Genomic DNA, 21,700 nt, shown 5'->3' with positions numbered 1-21,700 from the left:
ATATTGAGATGGAACTTTCGCCCGGCCCTACCTGGATGACGGGCTGCTCCAGCCCCACGTCCCTGCGCAGGAAGTCCAGCACGGTGCTGGTGTTGAGCAGCAGCGGCGCCGAGCCGCCCTCCTCCACGATGAGCTGCGCCACGCTCACGAACTGGTCCAGGCCGCCGCTCGACACGGACACCTCGATCCGGAACACCTGGTTCGGCATGGTGTCCAGGAAGGGCGCCATCACGTCGAACTCGAACGAGTCGTTGGCCTGCAGGTCCTTGAAGGGGCTGGTGTGCTGGTAGCACAGGCGGCTCATGTTGACGTCGCGCTGCGTGAAGTTGAGCACCTCCCTGCCCGACGCGCTGCGCCCGCCGGTCACGGAACTCGCTGCCTCGCCGACGCGTTCGGAGATCAGCAGGAGGCGTCCTTGAGTTGGCGGCACACTGCGAACGGAATATCAAAATAAGTAAGAATTATTCTGGATCCTGTTAGGGGCCGTTCCCATACTACGTGACCATTTGGGGGGAGGGGGGAGTCGAGCCAAATACTACGGCCCATCTTAATTACATGGGAAGGTTAGGTTATCCTGGTCACTATGAGGGGGGAGGGGTCAAAAAGTGGCCTAAAATCGGTCACGTAGTGTGGGAATGACCCGTGTCTCATGGCTCCACAGCAGGCCAGAAGACCGGTGGACGCGGTCAAAATTCTCGACGCGTTTTGAGCTCCAGAGTCGCCAAACAGGACTCACACCGAACGTGTGACCCCACCAATGGATTCCTCGCTCGGAGAGCAATCCATTAGTGGGGTCACACGTTCGGTTCGAGTCCTGTTTACCGACTCTGGAGCTCAAAACGCGTCTAGAATTTTGGCCCCCTCCAGCGGTCTTCTGGCCCACTGTGGGATCCGTGTACTGCTTGCGCATCCCGTTAGATGTAATCAGACTTGTTCACTGTGCAAATCAATACTACAGTGCAGAGTTGACAAGAAAGTAAAGAAAGAAATTGAAAAAAATAAATTTAAAACTTACCGAACACTGTAAGTGACATTACGGTTGGGGTCGGTGGTCACTATCATCAAGTGCTCTGCTGTGATGCACTTCCTGAGCATGGGGAACACGTGGAGGACTTCGTTTGCCACGACCTTGAAGGACGGCTGTTCTGAGCGCATCTCCAGTTTGATCGGCTCCGTCTCTTTCATCCCGTCTGACGCGGTCAGCTCAACCTTTCCCGATTCGGAGGCACCTGTTCGCAAGAAATAAAATTTATTTTTTGGATATTTCTTTGTAACTATGAAGAAATTAAACGTAAAAATGAATGCCCATCCAGGTCTCACCTGAATGAACAAAGACAATGATGTTGCTGTTGACGTCAGCCTGGGTGAACTTGGTGATAGGCACTGTCGGCAAGTGTGCGAAAGACACATGGCCCGCGCGAAGACTCATCACACGGAAGGATAGGTTTTGAGGCGTGGTGTCGGCGTCCGTCACAGCTGAAAATAAAAACAAAAAGTTTAAGGAAAATAGTTTCAAAAAATTTAATTTAAAAACATTTAAAAAGAGAAGGCGTCTGACAGGGCGGAGACCGAGGCGACGACGCCCAGTGGGCCAGAAGACCGGTGGAGGCGGCCAAACCTCTAGACGCGTTTTGAGCTCCAGAGTCGCCAAACAGGACTCGAACCGAAGGTGTGACCCTCCATTGGATTCCTCGTTCGGAGAGCAATCCATTGGTGGGGTCACACGTTCGGTTCGAGTCCCATTTAGCGACTCTGGAGCTCAAAACCCGTCCGGGATTCTGACCGCCTCCACCGGTCTTCTGGCCCACTGTGGGACGCGTCTGGATGACTCACCCAGGTTGCTGGCCGAGATGACGGCGCTGCTGCCGCGCCACAGCCTGACGCTGCTGCTGTTGACCACCTTGGGGGGCTCGTCGTTGACGGCGGCGATCACCACGCGCACCTTGGTGGGCGCGCTGCTGCGGTCGCCGGCCACCGCGGACACGGAGAACGCGTCCTCCGGCGTCTCGCTGCCGTCGTGCGCGTACTGCGGGGAGCACACTGTCAGCCTGGGCCTCGGCGGCGCACAGTGGGCCAGAAGACCGGTGGAGGCGGACAAACTCCTAGACGCACTTTGAGCTCCAGAGTCGCTAAACAGGACTCGAACCGAACATGTGACCCCACTAATGGATTCCTCGTTCAGAGAGCAATCCATTGGTGGGGTCACAAGTTCGGTTCGAGTCCCATTTAGCGACTCCGGAGCTCAAAACGCTTCTGAGTTTTGGCCGCCAGCGCCGGTCTTCTGGCCCACAGTGGCGGCGGAGGGTAAAAGAGCGAAGCGCCTGCGAAGTACAGGGTAGACTGTCCCGCCGCACTCCCGCGCGCAACGGCACTGCCTACGCTGCAGGGGTTCGCAGTGGAGGCAACGCTGCAGCGCCTACACTGGAAAGGCCGCTCACCTGGATGAGCCCCGCCTGCAGCTGCTGCGGGCTGAACTTGCTGATGGTCTGGCCCGGCTCGCGCGCGTGCTGCATGCGGCCCGCGGAGGGCGGCGACGTCACCCGGTACTCCGTGATGCGGCTGCGGTAGTAGTCGGTGAGGACGGTGAGGAGGTTGGCGGGCAGCGCCACCAGGGAGCCCTCGGACACGCGCAGGTCGCCGGCCACCAGGTAGAGGGACTCGGGGATGATGTCGAGGCGCACGACGAGGCCGCGCAGCCACGAGATGCCGTTGGTGACGTCCAGGACGACGCGGTCCTGCGTCTGGTTGGGCGCGGTCTGCACGTACAGCACGCGGCCCTCGTTGATGAGCGACTGCTCGAACACGGTGACGGAGGCCTGGCCGTGGCCGGAGGCGTTGGCGGCGCGGACGGGGTCCTCGGTGGACGCGCCGGCGTGCTCCACCTCCAGGTAGCCGAACTGCGGCGGCTCCACCACCACGAACGTGATGTCCGTGGCGGGCACGTGGCGCTGGCGCACGTCCAGGAAGCGTGCCGCCACCGCCACGCTCGTCGCCTCCTCCACCGTGATGGTCTCGTTGGCGTGCACGGCGAACGGCTCCCAGTAGCTGGACGGGAAGACGCGCACGTCGAAGCGGTCCTCCACGGTGGAGCCGGGCACGTCGACGCGGAAGCGGAACGTGTCCGAGACCGAGTCGCTGGCGTCGTGCTGGTACCAGAGGCGGCCGGCCTCCAGGTCGCGCTGCGTGAAGTGCACGGCCTGCTGCTGCGTCTTGGAGCCGCCGCCGCTGCCGCCCGCCGCCCCCAGCGGCCCCGGCGCCGTCCCCGGCGCGGGGGAGTCCCGCAGGAACAGGCGCCCGTGGATGGGGCCCTCCAGGACCTCGAAGCGGAGCTGCTCCGGCAGCGAGTTGACGTTGGAGTCGGCGGACAGGTTGCCCGTGCCGACCGGCGCCGCGCCGCCGCTGCGCACCAGCAGGCGGCTGTTGTTGGCCACCTCCACGTACGGCTCCGAGGCGCGGATCTCCAGCACGCCGTTGGCCACGAACTGGCCGTCCGTCACCCACAGGTCCACCTTGCCCTGCGCCGCGCCGTGGTGCCGGAACAGCAGGCGCGCCTCGTCCAGGTCCTTCTGCGTGAACTCCATGACGGCCACGCCGGGCTGGCTGGCGCGGAACAGGCCGCCGTTGGGGATGTCGCGCCGCCGGTACGTGATCTTGTCCGGCGAGGCGTCCAGGTCCGCGTCGGTGTACCTGCAGCACCGCGAGCACCGCAACCCAGTCAGCATTAACCAAACGAACATTTCACGGTGGTACGAACCTCTTTCGAGAGCTTCCACAAAAGTCAAGCGAGAGTCGATATTTTAAAAACGGTATTTTATGCGTCTAAATTTTCCTTAGCGAGCACAATTTATTCAATAGACGAGTTGAGCTAGACGAAAGAAGAGGATGGAACGAACATAGCGGACGGCCGCAGGCGCACAGTGGCAGACCGGCGCCGGCGGCCAATACTCTAGACGCGTTTTGAGCTTCAGAGTCACCAGACGGGACTCGAACAGAACGTATGACCCCACCGATGGATTCCTCGTTCGGAGAGCAATCCATTGGTGGGGTCACACGTTCGGTTGGAGTCCCATTTAGCGACTCTGGAGCTCAAAGCCCGTCCAGGATTTTGATCTTCTCCACGGCGGCCCACAGTGCGTCGGCTGCTAGGACCAATCAGGGACCGGCCACCATGTTCGTGCAGATTCTTCTTCTTCTTATTTCGCCTAGCTCATGTCGTCTGTTATTTAAACTAATTTTAATGTGAATTTAAATTTTCACCTGAGATGGCGGTCGGTGAGCAGCCGCTCGCCGCCGCTGACGACGTGGAACACGCGGTCGACGGCGCGCACGGGGGCGTTGTCGTTCTTGAGGACCACGTCGATGTGCACCGTGCCGGCGTACATGAAGTCCTCCGCCTCGCTGGACATGGCCACGAAGTGGAACGCGTCGTGCTGGGACTCGGAGTCGTCGTGGGTGTACTCCACCTGGCCGGACGCCAGCTCGGCCGACGTGAACTCGGTGGCGTTGACGCGGAGCGTGGGGGCGGACACCTTGACAGAGCACACCTGCTTACGGTATTGTTAGAGCCCCGTCTGCGCTACGGTGCAGAGAAGTGCCAAGCATTCCGTTCGAGGCAAGGGGAAATAACTCCAGCCAAATTTGTACTCCAAAATTCATCAAATATGTAAAGTTTACTAAAATTCATGAAAATGTATCGAATTTCGACCGAAATTCATCGAATTTTGACTGAAATTCAACGAATTTTGACTAAAATTCATAGAATTTCGACTAACATTCATCGAATTTCGACTAACATTCATCGAATTTCGACTAACATTCATCGAATTTCGACTGAAAATCATCGAAATTCGACTGAAATTCATCGAAATACGACTGAAATTCATTAGATTTGTAGTACACCGAAATTCACAGTGATTTCCCCTTGTCTCGAGGGGTGTAAACAAGAAAACCCCGAGTTCTGGTGCACACAGTATTGTCTTTCAGGCACGCACTAATTCATGTTCAAGTCAGACATTTATAAAGTGAAATAAAATCAGATGACTGTTACAGCAAATGGTCTCTGATATTTCCACATTTCCCCCATCAAAGGACACAATCGTAGATGCAGTTGCAAAAAAAAGAAAGGTGCATCATCTACCCACACCACACACGAGAAAGCTTTGCTTGAGGATTCACTCTAAGATCTAGTCTCATGGCTTTGGCTAACTATTGGCGAGCCGCCTGTCTAAACTTTCCTATCCTAGACCATAGCTACGGCCAGCGTCTCGAAGTCAATGCAATGTCAACGCGGTTTCCAAGATGTCGAGGGTATTCAAATACCACGGCCAACAGAAAAGTCGCAAAATTGTCAACATGACTTAAAAACGAGCGATTACAGTCAAGATTTAAACCATGCGCCGGAATGTCATCACATGACGACATCTCGACTGTCAACCTGACTTAGACCGCCCCGCTCTCCTTGATCAATATTTACACACCCCGGTCAAAGTCTCCCCGGAGACAAAATAGTTTGTAAAGATTTTCAGAGTGTGTCAATAAGACATCAAAATGAACGATTTTTCAGGTGAAAATGGCGTCCTTTGACGTCCTTTGCGTCCTTGGGCGTCCTCTGGCGTCCTTTGTCGTTCTTTGGCGTCCTTGGCGTCCTTGGACGTCCCTTTGGCGTCCTTTGACGTCATTTTGTCCCGATTTGACTTGGGCCTTACCTTGAGCGTGCCGTGGGACGGGCCGCCGGTGACAGTGTAGCGCACCGTGGTCACGCCCGTCATGGCCAGCTTGAGGGCGGAGGCGGTGAGCCTGGCCGCGCCCCCCTCGGCCACCTGCAGGCGCTCCAGGGTGACGGCCAGGCCGGGCACGGCCTGCCAGCCCGCGCCCACCTCGTGCACCACCACCAGGCTGCCGGGGATGGCCTCGCACTCGGGGGCGCTGGCCCGGAACGTGAACTCGTCCCGGATGCGCGAGTACGCCTGGCGGGCAGGGACGCGGGTTCAAACACCAGGCCGTTTCAGTTTTCGGCAGGCACAGTGGGCCAGAAGACCGGCGGGGACGGTCAGAACTCCCGGGCGTGGATTGAGCTCCGGAGTCGCTGAACAGGGCTCGAACCGAGCGTGCGACCCCACCAATGGCTTCCTCGTTCGGAGAGCAATCCATTGGTGGGGTCACACGTACGGTTCGAGTCCTGTTTAGCGACTCTGGAGCTCAAAACGCGTCCGGGGTTTTCGCCGCCTCCACCGGCCTTCTGGCCCACTGTCACACAGTGTCGTGGCGTTGAAACGCACCTGGCGGTGCAGGCGGTAGGCCAGGCGGCCCTCCTTGACGTCCAGCTGGGTGAACGAGTCCCCGGGCGCGAGGCGCTGCTGCTGGCGCTGCGTCGACGGCGTGCTCTCGCCCAGCACCAGCGAGCCGTGCCGCGGCACCTGCACCACGTGGTACACCACCTTGGCGGGGTCCGTGGCGAGCGGCTCCGTCCGGTACAGCAAGTGCCTCTCGGTGACGAGGGCCTCCCTGGACCGGTTGAGCTTGACGTCGACGCGGCGCGCCTGCTCCAGCCGCAGCTTGGTGAAGGTGACGCGGAAGTCGTAGGTGGTGGCGACGCGCACGTCCCCGGCGGACACCTTGAACTTGAACTCGTCGTGCGCGGGCTGGCCGGTGGCGTGCACGTAGCGGATCTGCTCCCGGGCCAGCTGCCTGCTGGTGAATCGGTCGATGCCGGGGCCCTTGACGGACACGGCGGGCACCGCGCCCGCCCTGGACGCGCCGCCGCCCTCGGCCGCGCGGAGGCGCTGCAGGTTGCCGTACTGCGGCGGTCGCACCACCTGGGAAGCACAAGGTGGCCGTCAGCCAGCAGGCAAGGGAGAGGAAAAGCGGGGATCTAGGTGGGGCTGTCGCACAGTGGGCCAGAAGGCCGGTGGAGGCGGCCAAAACCCCGGACGCGTATTGCGCTCCAGAGTCGCTAAACAGGACTCGAACCGAACGTGTGACCCCACCAATGGATTCCTCGTTCGGAGAGCAATCCATTGGTGGGGTCACACGTTCGGTTCGAGTCCCATTTGGCGACTCTGGAGCTCAAAACGCGTCCTGAATTTCGGCCGCACAGGTCTCCGCGCCCGCTGTGCGCTCGGGGTCATCGACGTCGCTACACTCGGCGCCCCTGGAGAGCCGAAGACGCCCACCTCGTAGAGGATTTCGAGGTCCGGGTCGTCCGCGTTGGTGAGGAAGGTGAGGTTGGCGGGGAGGATGGGCACCGCGGCGCGGTGCGTCAGCACGACGCCCGTGTTGTTGATGAGCCGGAGCTGCAGCGGGAACGCCGAGACGCGCAGGAAGGCCGTCGCCGAGGTCTCGATGCCGTCAGACACCTTCAGCGACAACAGAGATACGTCTCGGTTAAGCACTTTTCTCCCCCAACTCGCCCCCATACACGTTCAAATAAAACTTTTCCCCCGCACAGTGGGCCAGAAGACCGATGGAGGTGGGCAAAATCCCCCGGACGCGCTTTGAGCTCCAGTCGCTAAATAGGACTCAAACCGAATGTGTGACCCCACCAATGGATTGGACTCCAAACGAGGAATCCATTGGTGGGGTCACACGTTCAGTTCGAGTCCTATTTAGCGACTCTGGAGCTCAAAACACGTCCGGGATTTTGACCACCTCCGCCCGTCTTCTGGTCCACTGTGCCCCGGCCCCCGGTGCACAGTGGGCCAGAAGGTCAATGGGGACGGCCAAAATATCGGACGCGTTTGGAGCTCCAGAGCCGCTAAATGGGACTCGAACCGAAAGTGTGACCCCACCAATGGATTCCTCGTTCGGAGAGCAGTCCATTGGTGGGGTCACACGTTCGGTTCGAGTCCCATTTAGCGACTCTGGAGCTCAAAACGTGTCTAGAGTTTTGGCCGCCTCCACCGGTCTTCTGGCCCACTGTGCGGTGGAGGTAGAGCCCCCCTCACCTGCAGAGCCAGCTTGGCGTTGCTCGTCTCCGCCTCGCCGCGCTCGCCGCGGTGCGCGTACGACACCTTGCCCTCGTTGACGTCCTGCTGCGTGAAGGAGGCGATGGCGGCCCCCGGGCTGGCCGTCCACTCCAGCTGGCCGTGGCTCTGGCCCTTCCTGGCGGCGTCCGCGTTCAGCAGGGTGTACACGAGCGCCGACGGCGAGGTGTCCGGGTCGTCGGCGAGCAGCAGGTCGGAGGACAGCGCCTTGCGCGTACCCTGGGCAAGCAGGCAGTTGTTCACGAGGGGGAAATCACTCGCGTAATAGCCGGGTCACCGATACCTTGTATTACGCGTAACAGTAATAGCCTAATAGCAAAAATTTTCTGAATTTTCCGTTATAGGGGTCTGATTTTAGCTTAAATCTCGATATTTTCAAACGTAATAAGATTTCTGTAATAGCGTAATAGTGCGCAATAGAACGTAATAGGGAGTAGTCGGGTCACAATTTTTGAGAGTGATTTCCCCCTCGGTTGTTCAGCAACGAGCAGTGGACAGGCAGTGAATTTGTCAGAAGACCACAGGCGGTCGAAACTCGTGACGCGTTTGGAGCTCCTCAGCTGCTAAACAGAGGACTCGAACCGAACGTGTGACCCCACCAAAGGATTCCTCCTTCAGAGAGCAATCCATCGGTGGGGCCACATGTTCGGTTCCGGTCCCATTTAGTGACTCTGTAGCTCAAATCACGTCTAGAATTTTGGCCACTCCCACTGGTCTACAACGCATGTACATACTTTGGGGAACAACTTAAAAATACTGAGCGCGCATCAGGAAATAAGAATGAAACAAGTGGAATATTACTGGAAATGGACATGAGATGGCCGTAACATGTTCGCTACGACGTGACCACACCAGCCGTCACACTCAAATGATTATGGCACCGATTTTATTGGTCTGGGAATGTTTTCACACACAATTTTCACGAAATGCAACTGTTACCTTCGCTGGGACCTTCGATGTTATGGAGCACACATCAAAAGGCACTGCTTTCTACACAAGGCAGGATGTTAGGCTACTCTGTAAGCTCAAAACACAACGAAAAGAAAAGTAAATAAATTATTCATGCAAGATAACAATAATGATGATCAAAAATAATAAAAAAAGAATGAAGGCGGCTGGCTACTTTAAGTTAGAGCATGCTTCGACACTCAGCGATAAACACATGCCATCTGCTTGCACTAATGAGTAATATTATGAAATAATTTTAAACAGAACTAGGAGTTTATTAAACAAAGTTAAATTTGAAACTGCGGGGCACAGTGGGGCACAGTGGGGCACAGTGGGGCAGAGGACCGGTAGAGGCAGCCAAAATTCTAGACGCGATTTGAGCTCCAGAGTCGCCAGGCAGGAGTTGAACCGAACGAGTGACCCCACCAATGGATTCCTCGTTCTGAGAGCTATCCATTGGTGGCGTCACACGTTCGGTTCGAGTCCCATTTAGTAGTGACTCTGCAGCTCAAAACGCGTCTGGAATTTTGGCCGCCTCCACCGGTCTTCTGGCCCACTGTGCTGTCTATGAACTACGTCCAGCCGATCAGGACCAAGGCATGCTTAAAAATAACCGAACTAGCAATGTTAAAAAGAAAAGGTCGGCACTCACTTGCGCCAGGCGGAGGGTCTTGCCGGCGGCGATGGTGAGGACGGGGGCGTCGTTGACGGGGGTGATGTTGACGGGCAGCTCGAAGCGGTGCGGGCCCTGCAGGTGCGCGGGCTGCACGAAGTCCGGGCCGGCCACCAGCTCCAGCTCCATGACGATCCTGTCCCTGGTGCTCTCGGAGCCGTCGTGCTGGTAGCGCACCTTGTCCTTGGCGAGGTCGAGCAGCGTGAAGGCGGTGGAGGCGCCGGGCGTGGCGCCGCGCTCCCACACCTCGGCGATGAGCTTGCCGTGTGCCGGCGGCTGCAGCACCCGCATGAGCACGCCAGTGTCGCGGACGCCGTACTTGACGTAGTCCAGCACCACGTTGATGTGCGCCGTGGTGACGGGCACGTTGTCGCCCTCCGCCACGGACAGCGTCGTCAGCTCCACCAGCTCCACGTCGACGGGCATGGGGCCGCGCGAGAACACCTTGTAGCTGTCGGCGTACTCGGGCTTGACGCACAGCGGCTGGTCGCAGACACACTGGAAGGCGTTGAAGCCCTGCTGCTCGCAGCGTGCGCCGCGCACGCACGGCTGCTGCGTGCGGCAGGCGAACTCCCAGAGGCACTCGGCGCGGACGCCGTGCGTGACGCGCGCGTCGGGCAGCCCCATGCGTCGGCCGTCCACCTCCACGCCGCGCAGGCAGCCGCGGAAGCTCGTGTCGCGCAGCCCCTGCCCCAGCGCGCGCACGCGCTTGCTGAGCTCCGTGCCGCCCAGGTACACCACCTCGTGCAGGTCCAGGTACTGGTTGCCGCCGCGGTCGAGCCGCGCGTTCACGGTGTGCCCGTCCACCGTCACCTCCATGGCGGTGGGGTTGAAGTGCGCCACCACGGTGTGCCACTGGCCGTCGTCGACGCGCACGTCCGACGACACCTCCGCCTTGCCGTCGCCCTTGTCCAGCAGCAGGCGCAGGCGGCCGCCGGACAGCTCCAGGCCCACGTAGTCGGCGCGCGCGCCCTGCCCCGAGTTGTACAGCAGCAGGCCCTGCTGCGCCTCCGTCTTGAGCTGCAGCTGCCACCGCGCGCCGGTCCGCGTGATGGGGTTGGGCAGCGACACGTACGCGCCGTCCTCCACGAAGCTCATGTCGCTGTCCACGGACGCGTCGAACTCGGGCGCGCAGTTCCACGTGATGACCTGCACCTCCACCTTCTGCAACACGGAAAAGCACTCAAAATATGGCAGCGAAGAATCGCGAGATTTGAACTCGGGTCCGCGGTGTAAGATGCGAAGCTTTTATGACCTCAGCCACGCTTACCAGCCATCCCATAGTGGGCTAGAAAATCCCTGACGGGTTTTGAGCTCCAGAGCCGCTAAATGGGACTCGAACTGAACGTGTGACCCCACCAATGGATTGCTCTTCGAACGAGAAATCCATTGGTGGGGTCACACGCTCGGTTCGAGTCCTGTTCAGCGACTCTGGAGCTCAAAACGCGTCTAGAGTTTGGACCACTGCGCATCCTTACCTGCGAGGTGGACCGCTGGCGCGCTTTCTGCAGCAGGCTGTTGCCGTTGTACTTGACGTCGGCCAGGCAGCCCCTCAGCCAGTCCGTGTGGCCCAGGAACAGGTCCGTGAAGTCGCCCATGCCGCCCAGGTACACGCCGTAGTGGATGTTGAGCTCGAAGAAGCGGCCCGGCAGCTTCTCCCTGGACACCGAGACCACCGTCACACACATCCACGCCGCACGGTGGACTTGCCAGAAGACCGGCAGAGGCGGCCAAAACTCCAGACGCGTTTTGAGCTCCAGAGTCGCTAAACGGGACTCGAAGCGAACGTGTGACCCCACCAATGGATTGCTCTCCGAACGAGGAATCCATTGGTGGGGTCACACGTTCGCTCCGAGTCCCATTTAGCGACACTGGAGCTCAAAACGCGTCTAGAGTTAGGGCCGCCGGCACCGGTTTTCTGGCCCACTGTGGGCCGCGAGTACGGCAAGCGTACTGTGAGGGAGGCGTACTTGATGACGTGGATGTGGTCGATGGTGATGGTGACGTCGGCCTCCCTGCGCGTCACCTCCACGTCGTGCCACACCAGGTCGTCGAGGCGCAGGCCGCGCGGAGAGTCCACCTCCGCCTCGCCCGCACCCAGGTTGACGCGGACCTGCGCACACAGGGGAGCAAAGTCCATCACGGTCAAAGTACCGCCTTGAAATCCAAGGGGGCCCTGGAATCCAATCTAGACGCGTTTGGAGCTCCAGAGTCGCTAAATGAGACTCGAACCGAGCGTGTGACCCCACCAACGGATTCCTCTCCGAATGAGGAATCCATTGGTGGGGTCACACGTTCGGTTCGAGTCTCATTTAGCGACTCTGGAGCTCAAAACGCGTCTGGAGTTTTGGCCGGCTCCACCGGTCTTCTGGCCCACTGTGACACGCCACGCACCTTGAGGCGGCCCGTCTCCAGGCGGATGTAGCAGTAGTCCGTCTTGCCGGCGGCGAGGAACAGCATGGTGTCGGCGCGCTTGGTCCGGAACTGGAACGAGATCTCGGTCGTGTTCTTGGCATCTTGCAGCGGGTACTTGATGAAGCTGGCGCCGTAGAAGGAAGCTGCAGGAACAACAAGCCACGTTAGTGACGCGCACTCTCAAAATTTCCGGTGTGTTTGACAATTTGAAGGCTAATTTTCCTTGTGAAGCCGTGGATGACAGTGTTGACAGCGTCGCTGAACAGGACTCGAACCGTACGTGTGACTCCACCCACTCGATTCCTCGTTCGGAGAGCAATCCATTAGTGGGGTCACACGTTCGGTTCGAGTCCCATTTAGCGACTCCGGAGCTCAAAACGCGTCTTGAATTTTGGCCACCCCCACCGGTCTTCTGGCCCACTATCCGTTGCCAACCCATCAAGCCGAGCATCATGCAATTAGTTTAAGAGCTTCGATCAATTTGCGATGGCATTGCCATAATTGACTAGTGACAAAAATGAAGTCCATTCATCATTATGTCACGGTACGACAGCAAATTTTTTCGGCCGTTGCGCCTTCATCGAAAATCCTCACACGCCGCAACGAAAAGTCACAAAAAGGCTTCGCGAGGCTGGAGGCGCAAGTGATGTAAGCAGGACTCCAGGACTCTCAATGGCCCGAGCTGCAGTTGTTGGCACTCCCTGCCTCCCCAAGGTACTCTTCTCCCGTCGTTTCTCCGAGTGTTTGGGGCGGCTCTCCATCACCGTGCCCCTATTCCTTATTTGGTGCCCTGCCTGCCAGCCCCGCCAGCCCTGCCAGCCCCGCCAGCCCCGCCAGCCCGCCAGCCCGCCAGCCCCGCCAGCCCCGCCAGCCCCAGCCCAGCCCCAGCCCCAGCCCGCCAGCCCGCCAGCCCCCAGCCCAGTCTGTTGAAAAACTCGGACGACGCCGACGACACCGTCAGCGCTTTTCCCAATGCAGTGCCCCCCCCCTCCCCCCATTGATTCAGGCAACGTACTGCGGGCTTGCCTGCCCGGCCTGCCCGGCCCGGAGGGCTGATGCCGAAGACTGCTTTCGTCGCGCTGTCTCTCTCGCACCCCTACCGGACGCCCCATGAGTGCGACAGAGACGCAGACGAAACGACCCGGGCTGTTGTTGGGCCGCTGAGGGATTACAGGGAAAGATAGAGGTTGACAGAGGCGCTGGGCCGAGGCCGTGCTGCTGCAGACTGATTCCGAGAGAGGCATCTCTCTCTCTCTCTCTCTCTCTCTCTCTCTCTCTCTCTCTCTCTCTCTCTCTCTCTCTCTCTCTCTCTCTCTCTCTCGCACGATAGGGCGTCCCGAATGGGTGCGAGAGAGACAGAGCGATGGGACGCTGAGCGGCCAGGAGGGCCTGCAGCAGTGCATCAATCTAACGGCGGGTTTAGCCCGCACTGCCGCCCCCGCCGTGGGACCGTGCACAGTGGGCCAGAAGACCGGTGGAGGAGGCCAAAGCTCCAGACGCGTTTTGAGCTCCAGAGTCGCTAAATGGGACTCGAACCGAACGTTTGACCCCACCAATGGATTGCTCTCCGAACGAGGTCACACGTTCGGTTCGACTCCTGTTTAGCAACTCTGCAGCTCAAAACGCGTCAAGGGTTTCGGCCGCCTCCACCGGTCTTCTAGCCCACTGTGGAGGCCATGGAGGGCCTCGACACGGACGCCAAACGGATAAATGGCCCAATGCACCGCTCGCGCCATAAAACCGACAAAAAAGGGAAATATAGACGTTTTCTTTGGAGGTGGAAAATTATTCCGAAGACGCCTGGCGACGAGTAAGCACTTTGAGACTCTTGCTTTGCCTTGCACCCTGCTCGTCATCATGCCCTGCATTGCCTTGCATGGCGTCGTGGTTATGCAGACTCGTCTAGTGGGGGAGGCGGGTGGGCCGCCTCGGAGTGCACTCGAAGCTAGCAGACTGAACGGCCCTTCTCTCTCGTCGCTCTGTCTCTCTCGCACCCACACGGGGCGCCCCATGAGTGCGAGAGAGACAGAGACGAGGCACAGTGGGCCAGAAGACCGGCGCCGGCGGCCCAAACTCCAGACGCGTTTTGAGCTCCAGAGTCGCTAAATGGGACTAGAATCGAGCGAGTGACCCCGCCAATGGATTCGTCGTTCGAAGAGCAATCCATTGGTGGGGTCACACGTTCGGTTCGAGTCCCATTTAGCGACTCTGGAGCTCAAAACGCGTCCGGGATTTCGACCGCCTCCACCGGTCTTCTGGCCCACTGTGCGGGGGTTCGGAAACGCTCTGCAGGAGTGCATCGAGCGAGCGCTGCCAGCGCCCCGAGTCTCGAGTGTGCCGAGCGGCGAACAACTTGTCTAACAGGACAGGGGATCGCGGGCAATCAAGTGCCAACTTGCGAATCCACATCGGGGACCCAAGACGGGGACCCCGTCGGGGGTGGGGGCTGCAACCGGATTCCGAAAGTCGTCCCTGTCGCTCTGTCTCTCCCGCACTCAAGCGGCGTCCTTGTAGGTGCGAGAGAGACAGAGCGACGAAAACGACTCTCAGTCTAGAGTGCAACGCGAGGCCTCCTCCAAGACCCCCTTCCTTCTCCTCCTCCCCAAACGACCCACGCGGCTCCCGCACTCCGCCCTACTTCCTAACTTGCCCACCATATGCAGGGCTGCGATATTTTAATGATCTGTCGACAAGGCAATGGGGGTCGCTGCGTCGCCCAGTCGCCCTAGACGGCACCACGCACAGTGGGCCAGAAGACCGGTGGCGGCGGCAAAAACTCCGGACGCGTTTTGAGCTCCAGAGTCGCTGAACAGGACTCGAACCGAACGTGTGACCTCACCAATGGATTACTCTCCGAACGAGGAATCCATTGGTGGGGTCACACGCTCGGTTCGCGTCGCGTCCCGATTAGCGACTCTGGAGCTCAAAACGCGTCTTGAGTTTTGGCCGCCTCCACCGGTCTTCTGGCCGACTGTGCCATGGTTCACCATACCATTACTCACCATGGTGGGCGGCATTCACCATGGCCGAGTCACGCAGTCGGACAAAGGGCCCGGCGCGCTCGAAAAGGTTAGGGGTGGGGCACCTTGAGGCACGCCTTGAGGCACGCCTTGAGCAGCCGAGGGCACTCTCTTCCCCTTCCCTTTTCTTCGCGGACCGCGCGCCTATCAGCGGGGCGACTAATTGCATAGAACGCGCCGAGCGATGGGGAGGGGAGGGGGGGAGGAAGAGTAGGGATGGGGAAGAGACGGGAAGGGAAGGGGAGGGAGAAGGGAAGAAAGGAAGGGGGTAAGGGGAAGGGAAGAGGAAGGGAAGGGGGAAGGAGGGAGAAGGAAGGGGGGAAGGGGGAAGGGGAAGAGAGGAAGGGGAAAGGGAAGGAGAAGGAGAAGAAGGAAGGGGGTAAGGGGGAAGGGGAAGAGAGGAAGGGGGAAGGGGGAAGGGAGAAGGAGAAGAAGGGAAGGGGGTAAGGGGGAAGGGGAAGAGGGACGGGGGAGGGGGAAGGGGGAAGGAGAAGAAAGGAAGGGGGTAAGGGGGAAGGGGAAGGGGGGAGGGGGAGGGGAAAGGGGAAGGGGAAATAGAGGAAGGGGGAAGGTTAACGGCGCGGAAAAGACCGGCGAAGAGACAATCGTCTTTTCGTGCCTCCGATACACTGCATGCACAATTGCGAACCCCGACCGACCGGCTTGCACTGCACACTGCCCTCGCTCCGTCTCTCTCGCACCCCCACGCGACGCGCCGTGAGTGCGAGAGAGACGGAGACGTCACATCACGTCGTCGCACTGCGTTGCACTGCGTTGCACTGCGTCGTGCGCAACGCGGTGCACCGTGGACCTTCCAATACACCCGTAAAAACAGCGACACTGCCGTTTCCCTGCGCTTCCTCCCAATTTGGCAAATCGCCCGCGGACTGCCGGGACGACATGGGCGACATGGGGCGCGCCGTGGAAGGTGCGGCAGTCGGTACGGGCAAAACTTGCCGCGATGCACCAGTGTCCGAAGGGTTGCCAACCTCTGCACAGTGGGCCAGAAGACCGGTGGAGGCGGCTAAAACCCCGGACGCGTTTTCAGCTCCGAGTCGCTAAATGCGACTCGAACCGAACGTGTGACCCCACCAATGGATTGCTCGTTCGGAGAGCAATCCATTGGTGGGGTCACACGCTCGGTTCTAGGCCTGTTTAGCGACTCTGGAGCTCAAAACGCGTCTAGAGTTTTGGCCGCCTCCACCGGTCTTCTGGCCCACTGTGGCGCATCGAGGGAATTTGGGCCCACTTGCGTGGCAACGCTGGGCGGCAGGACGCGCAGCTCGGCGGCGCAGCGACGCCGCAGTCAAGAAAAACAGTCATATTTAGACCTGGGCAGGGGAGGGGCCCGCCGTGCACGCCGTGGCTGGCAGCAGGATCGCTCTGTCTCTCTTGCTTTGGGGCGTTCCGCGGAGGTGCGAGAGAGACAGAGCGACAAAAACACGGCACGGAGTCGCCCCCTGCAGCCCACAGAGCCGGGTAGCGTGCGCCGGGATTTCACAGTGCCACAATGACTCAAATTGCCCTGACACGCTTTTCCCGTGTGCAGAGCCTGGATTCGAACTCCCACGCCACGAGATCGGTTTGTCTCTCTCGCACCCTCACGGACAGCCCCATGAGTGCGACAGAGACAGAGCGAGGCAGCGCCCATTCTGAATCGCGCGACTGGACCGTCAAGGCCTTCCAAGGCCGCCCCACAGTGGGCCAGAAGCCCGGTGGAGGCGGCCCAAACTCTAGACGCGTTTTGAGCTCCAGAGTCGCTAAGTGGGACTCGAACCGAACGTGTGACCCCACCAGTGGATCCCTCGTTCGGAGAGCAATCCATTGGTGGGGTCACACGTCCGGTTCGAGTCCCGTTTAGCGACTCTGGAGCTCAAAACGCGTCTAGAGTTTTGTCCGCCTCCACCGGTCTTCTGGCCCACTGTGCGCCCTACCGTACCGCTGCCTCGCTGCTCCCTGAGTGCGAGCGAGAAAGCCACAGTGGCGTGAAAGGAGGAGAGAGGAGGGAGAGAGGCGCGCGTCGGCCGGCCCGATCGTTTACGCGAAAACTTTTGCATTTTACAGAGAGCCAGGGAAATATATGTATAATAAAAATAAAAAAGAAGCAGACAAGCAGACGCGGGCGGGCGAGGAGACACAAGGAGGTGGTCCTCCCTTCTTTCCAGCCCCTCCCTTTTCCCTGCCGCCTTATTTCAAAAGATTCTTGTTTTTATTTTTGTTTTTGTTTTTCTATGCGCCGGCAATGGAGCGGAGCTCTTTTCGCGTGCACAATCACGGAAAGCTGCGATGAGGCCGCACAGTGGGCCAGAAGACCGGTGGAGGCGGCCAAAACTCTAGACGCGTTTTGAGCTCCAGAGTCGCCAAACAGGACTCGAACCGAACGTGTGAGCCCATCAATGGATTCCTCGTTCGAAGGGCAATCCATTGGTGGGGTCACACGTTCGGGTCGAGTCTCATTCAGCGACTCTGGAGCTCAAAACGCGTCTAGAGTTTTGGCCGCCTCCACCGGTCTTCTGGCCCACTGTGGGCCGTCTCTCTCGCACTCGCGGGGCGTGCCGCGCGTTCGGCGCGTTCCCCAAGGGGTGCGAGAGAGACAGAGCGACGGGGCGGTACGGGCGGGGCTGCAATGACAAGTTTTCCCCCGCCAGGCAGTTCCTATTGTCTCTGGCCATCCGGGCGAGCGAGTTCGCGCGACACGACGCACAATTTTCGAGAGATTGGAGACCGGGCGATTTTGCCGGTGCTGCTGCTGCGGCTGCTGCGAAGTGAGGAGGGGGAGGGGGAGGACGAGGACGACGAGGAGGAGTAGGGTGATAAGGAAGACGGGGAGGAGGAGGACGAGGAGGACGACGACGAGGAGGAGGACGCGACGAGGAGGAGGACAAACGAGGAGGAGGAGGGAGGACGACGACGAGGAGGAGGACGGAGACGACGACGAGGAGGGAGACGAGGGGAACGACGAGGAGGGGACGACGACAAAACGACGACGAGGAGGAGGAGGAGGAGGACGACGACGAGGAGGAGAGGAGGAGGACGACGACGAGGAGGACGACGACGAGGAGGACGACGACGAGGAGGAGGAGGAGGAGGACGACGACGAGGAGGACGTGGAGGACGAAGCGGGAGGAGGAGGGTGATGCGAGGGGGACGAGGACGATGTCGAGGAAGGTGAGGAGGAGGAAAAGGAGTAGGGGAGGAAAAATTGGATAAACCGTCTCCGGGGAAACGATTGTCAAACTGGAAGGACGCGGCGCGAGGCGCGGAAACAGCTAATGAGGAAAGACGGCGAGTGCGCCAATTGAACCGCAAGTTACACTGTAAATTTCTCACGCTGAAAGGCTGCACCATGGCGGAGATTCAATCCTTTCGACAAGAAATCTGGGAGGTAGAATGAATTTTCAGAGGCAAACTACAACGTCAGATGCACTGCTATACTGTGAAGAATTTCCGTACACATTTTTACAGTGTAAACAAGCAACCACCGGTTAGTAAAAAAATTGATAAAATCTTAACTTTTCTTTTCCTTTCCCTCTGTTTTTTTTTTGGGGGTTCCCCCGGGGCCGCCCTCCGGCCGGAATTTTTTCTGCCCCGGGGGGAATTTTTTCCGGGGAATTAATTGGCGGGAACGTTCCATCTCCCCCCATGGGGACCACCCCCCCCTCTAATTCCTTCGCCGGCCCCCCACCCGGGGCATTTTTGGGAGGCCCCTTTTCGGCTTTGGGGGAAGGGGATTGGGGGGGCACCCCACCCCGCCTCTCTCTCCTCCTCAAAACTTTCTCCTCCTTCCCTTCCCCTCTCTCTCTCTCTCTCTCTCTCTCTCTCTCTCTCTCTCTCACCTCATTTGTTAACGTGGAAGGATAAGGAACGGGACAAAACGCGGAGAAAGACTGCTTGTCGAAGGGGCCTTGCAGTGGAGGGGCTGGCGGTTGGAAGGGGTGCTGGAGTTGGCTTGACCGCCTTGACTGCCAACTGCATTAGGGGTTCGTGTTCCTCCCAGAAGTCACGCCCCCCTGAGCAGGAAGGGAGGGGAGGCACAGTGGGCCAGAAGACCGGTGGAGGCGGTCAAAATCGTAGACAAGTTTTGAGCTCCAGCATTGCTACATGAGACTCGAACCGATCGTGTGACCCCATCAATGGATTCCTCGTTCGGAGAGTAATCCATTGGTGGGGTCACACGTTCGGTTCGAATCCTTTTTAGCGACTCTGGACCTCAAAACGCGTCTAGAATTTCGGCCGATCCACCGGTCTTCGGGCCCAACCGGGAGGGCGGGGATCTTGACAGAAAAGCCCCCCCGAGCGGAGACCGGTGCCCCTCGAGGGGAGGGGGAGGCTCTCTGTCGCGTTGTCGTACAAATTTGCTCGCAAGCAAAGCGGAAACGTCCCGGCGGCCAATCAGAGCTCAGCGTCAAGATGGGCAGGCAGGCCCGAGGGCTGCACGCTGCCTCTCTCTCGCACTCACGGGGCGTCCCGCTGGGGTGCGAGAGAGACAGACTGCTGCTGGCTGCAAAGGGCCGTAGGGCTTGACAACTTTGCGGCAAGCGGACTTTGCCGGCGCCCTTTTGGGGCCCAGGGCTGCCTGGGGCGGGGCGGGGCGGGGCACAGTGGGCCAGAGGACCGGTGGAGGCGGACAAAACTCTAGACGCGTTTTGAGCTCTAGAGTCGCTTAATGGGGCTCGAACCGAACGTGTGACCCCACCAATGGATTCCTCGTTCGGAGAGCAATCCATTGGTGGGGTCACACGTTCGATTCTAGTCCTATTCAGCGACTCTGGAGCTCAAAAAGCATCTGGAGTTTTGGCCGCCTCTACCGGTCATCTGGCCCACTGTGAATCGCCAGCGGCCGCTCTCGCCATTTCATTGGTAAAGCGAAAATGCAAACTACGGTAAAAACTGGGAAATTGGAAAACATGTGGAACTTCTAGAAAGAAAAATAGTCCGTGGAAAATGGAAAATGAAAATCTAAGACGCAGCTTCCAGGAGCAATTTCCCTCCAGTCGCCTCCAGCCTCAGGGCCGAGGGACTAAGCGCAACGCGGGGAGCCCTTGAAACCAATGCTGTAGCAACGCTCTGCGGACGGCGCTTCGTCGCTCTGTCTCTCTCGCACCCGGACGCGGCGCTCCACGAGTGCGAGAGAGACAGAGCGACGAAAGCACCGTTCGGCTGCACAGGCCGTTCATCTCGGCGAAATAAAATCGGCGGGCTCGCGGAGTAGAAGGCCTTGGTCTGTAATTTGTAGGATTCGAAGGCTCGAGGGTCCCCTCGCCTCGCCAGCGGCACACACTCTAAAAGTTCTCGACAGAAGAATTTCTGTATCGCTGTGAAAATCCGAGAGGTCCATCACTTAGGTCAAGAGTGTACATAGGATTACTGATTACCAGTGATTTCTTAAAAAACATCTTTAAAAACTCTATAATTTGGTCAGCTAGGAGCATTTTTATTTCCCTATTTTCAAACGAAACCCCCCGAAAAACAGCGGAAATATCCAGTTTTAGCATGAGATAACCAATGATTACTGGACGGAGTGTACACATGATTACCAGAGTGGTGGACCCCTCGGAAAATTCTCAACAATATGGTGGGGCAACGGTCGCTTCTGACCCACTGTAAGTTCGAGATCTCGTTGTTCCTGCCGTGTGCACTGTATGGGAACTGTAAGGCACCGCAAGGCGCTGCCCAGCAACAACCCCACCCTCGTTTTCTTCCACGCTGAGGAATCCGGCTCAACGAACTATTCCCTCCCTACGAGCGATTTAACTACTTCCACCACCAATGCCCGGACCATTCCCCCTCCTCTCTCTCTCTCTCTCTCTTCTCTCTCTCTCTTTTCTCTCCCCTCTCTCTCTCTCTCAGCCCCTCGGGGGGCCTGGGGTGCGCCCTGGCGGACCTCTCCCTTACGCTCCGAAGAGTCGGGAGCGTCAAGGCACGCCTAAAGGGCGGGTCGGGCCCAGGGTCGCGCGCATGCAGAGGGGGAGGGGGGGGGGAGGGGGGGAGGGGAGGGGAGGGGGAAAGCTAATGGGGACCAGGGAATTGGGGGTGGCATCGGAAAAGGGCAATGCGAGGGGCTGTAAGGCCGACAGTGTAACGGACAAACCTTATTCGTCCCAGTAAATACAAACAAGGGCACTTCAAAAAGAAAACAAAAAACGACAGCAAAAACACCAGCAGATAAAACACTTTTTATCATTAAACGTGGCCGTTTTGAAGTTTCAGCAACGACGGAATGTGGGTGCGTTCCCTGTTAGTTACCTCGGCTTTTTCGGAAGGAAATTTTTTTTGGTTCCGGGAAAATCCTTTTTGGTTTGGAACGGAAGGAAGGGGGGGAAAAATTTCCCCATAAAATGTTTAAGCAGCCCTTTTGCAGAAAACATTTAGAGTGTGAAGCGTTCAAAGCGTTAGAGAGTTCAAACAGGCGCTCCCCCCTTTACACACACACACACACACACATCCCTCTGGTGGGGGTTCAAAGGCGGGGGCGGGGCGCGAGGTGACAGGCCGGCCCGGTGATGCATGGCGACAGGTAAGCAGAACGGACCCTGGGGCGGGGCGGGGCTGGACGGCGAGGGCGTGGCGGCGGGCCGACCGTCACTAGGACTGTGCATGATATATGGAGCATCCCACACCAAAATAAAACGGGCGCTGCCGGGACTCGAACCTCGAACCTT

The 21,700-nt window shown here is 58.9% G+C and overlaps 1 protein-coding gene across 1 annotated transcript in view; it reads right to left on the bottom strand.

Moving 5' to 3' along the window:
* LOC117648476 (chondroitin sulfate proteoglycan 4) overlaps positions 1–21,700 on the bottom strand; it is a 37,792-nt gene that overhangs the window by 5,396 nt on the left and 10,696 nt on the right. Inside the window, exons 2-17 of the mRNA XM_034390982.1 lie at positions 11,998–12,161; positions 11,574–11,716; positions 11,082–11,262; positions 9,583–10,767; positions 7,944–8,201; positions 7,173–7,355; positions 6,279–6,815; positions 5,877–5,966; positions 5,706–5,825; positions 4,258–4,529; positions 3,318–3,687; positions 2,439–3,188; positions 1,834–2,026; positions 1,321–1,476; positions 1,016–1,229; positions 32–431 (exon numbers count right to left, since the gene is read on the bottom strand). Of these exons, the coding sequence (XP_034246873.1) occupies positions 32–431; positions 1,016–1,229; positions 1,321–1,476; positions 1,834–2,026; positions 2,439–3,188; positions 3,318–3,687; positions 4,258–4,529; positions 5,706–5,825; positions 5,877–5,966; positions 6,279–6,815; positions 7,173–7,355; positions 7,944–8,201; positions 9,583–10,767; positions 11,082–11,262; positions 11,574–11,716; positions 11,998–12,161 (5,216 nt within the window). The remainder of the gene's footprint in view (positions 1–31; positions 432–1,015; positions 1,230–1,320; positions 1,477–1,833; positions 2,027–2,438; positions 3,189–3,317; positions 3,688–4,257; positions 4,530–5,705; positions 5,826–5,876; positions 5,967–6,278; positions 6,816–7,172; positions 7,356–7,943; positions 8,202–9,582; positions 10,768–11,081; positions 11,263–11,573; positions 11,717–11,997; positions 12,162–21,700) is intronic.

The sequence above is a fragment of the Thrips palmi genome, unplaced genomic scaffold (genome assembly GCF_012932325.1).
Source record: "Thrips palmi isolate BJ-2018 unplaced genomic scaffold, TpBJ-2018v1 HiC_scaffold_3, whole genome shotgun sequence".
Lineage (NCBI taxonomy): Eukaryota > Metazoa > Arthropoda > Insecta > Thysanoptera > Thripidae > Thrips > Thrips palmi.
This window is presented reverse-complemented; position numbering and strand designations above follow the sequence as displayed.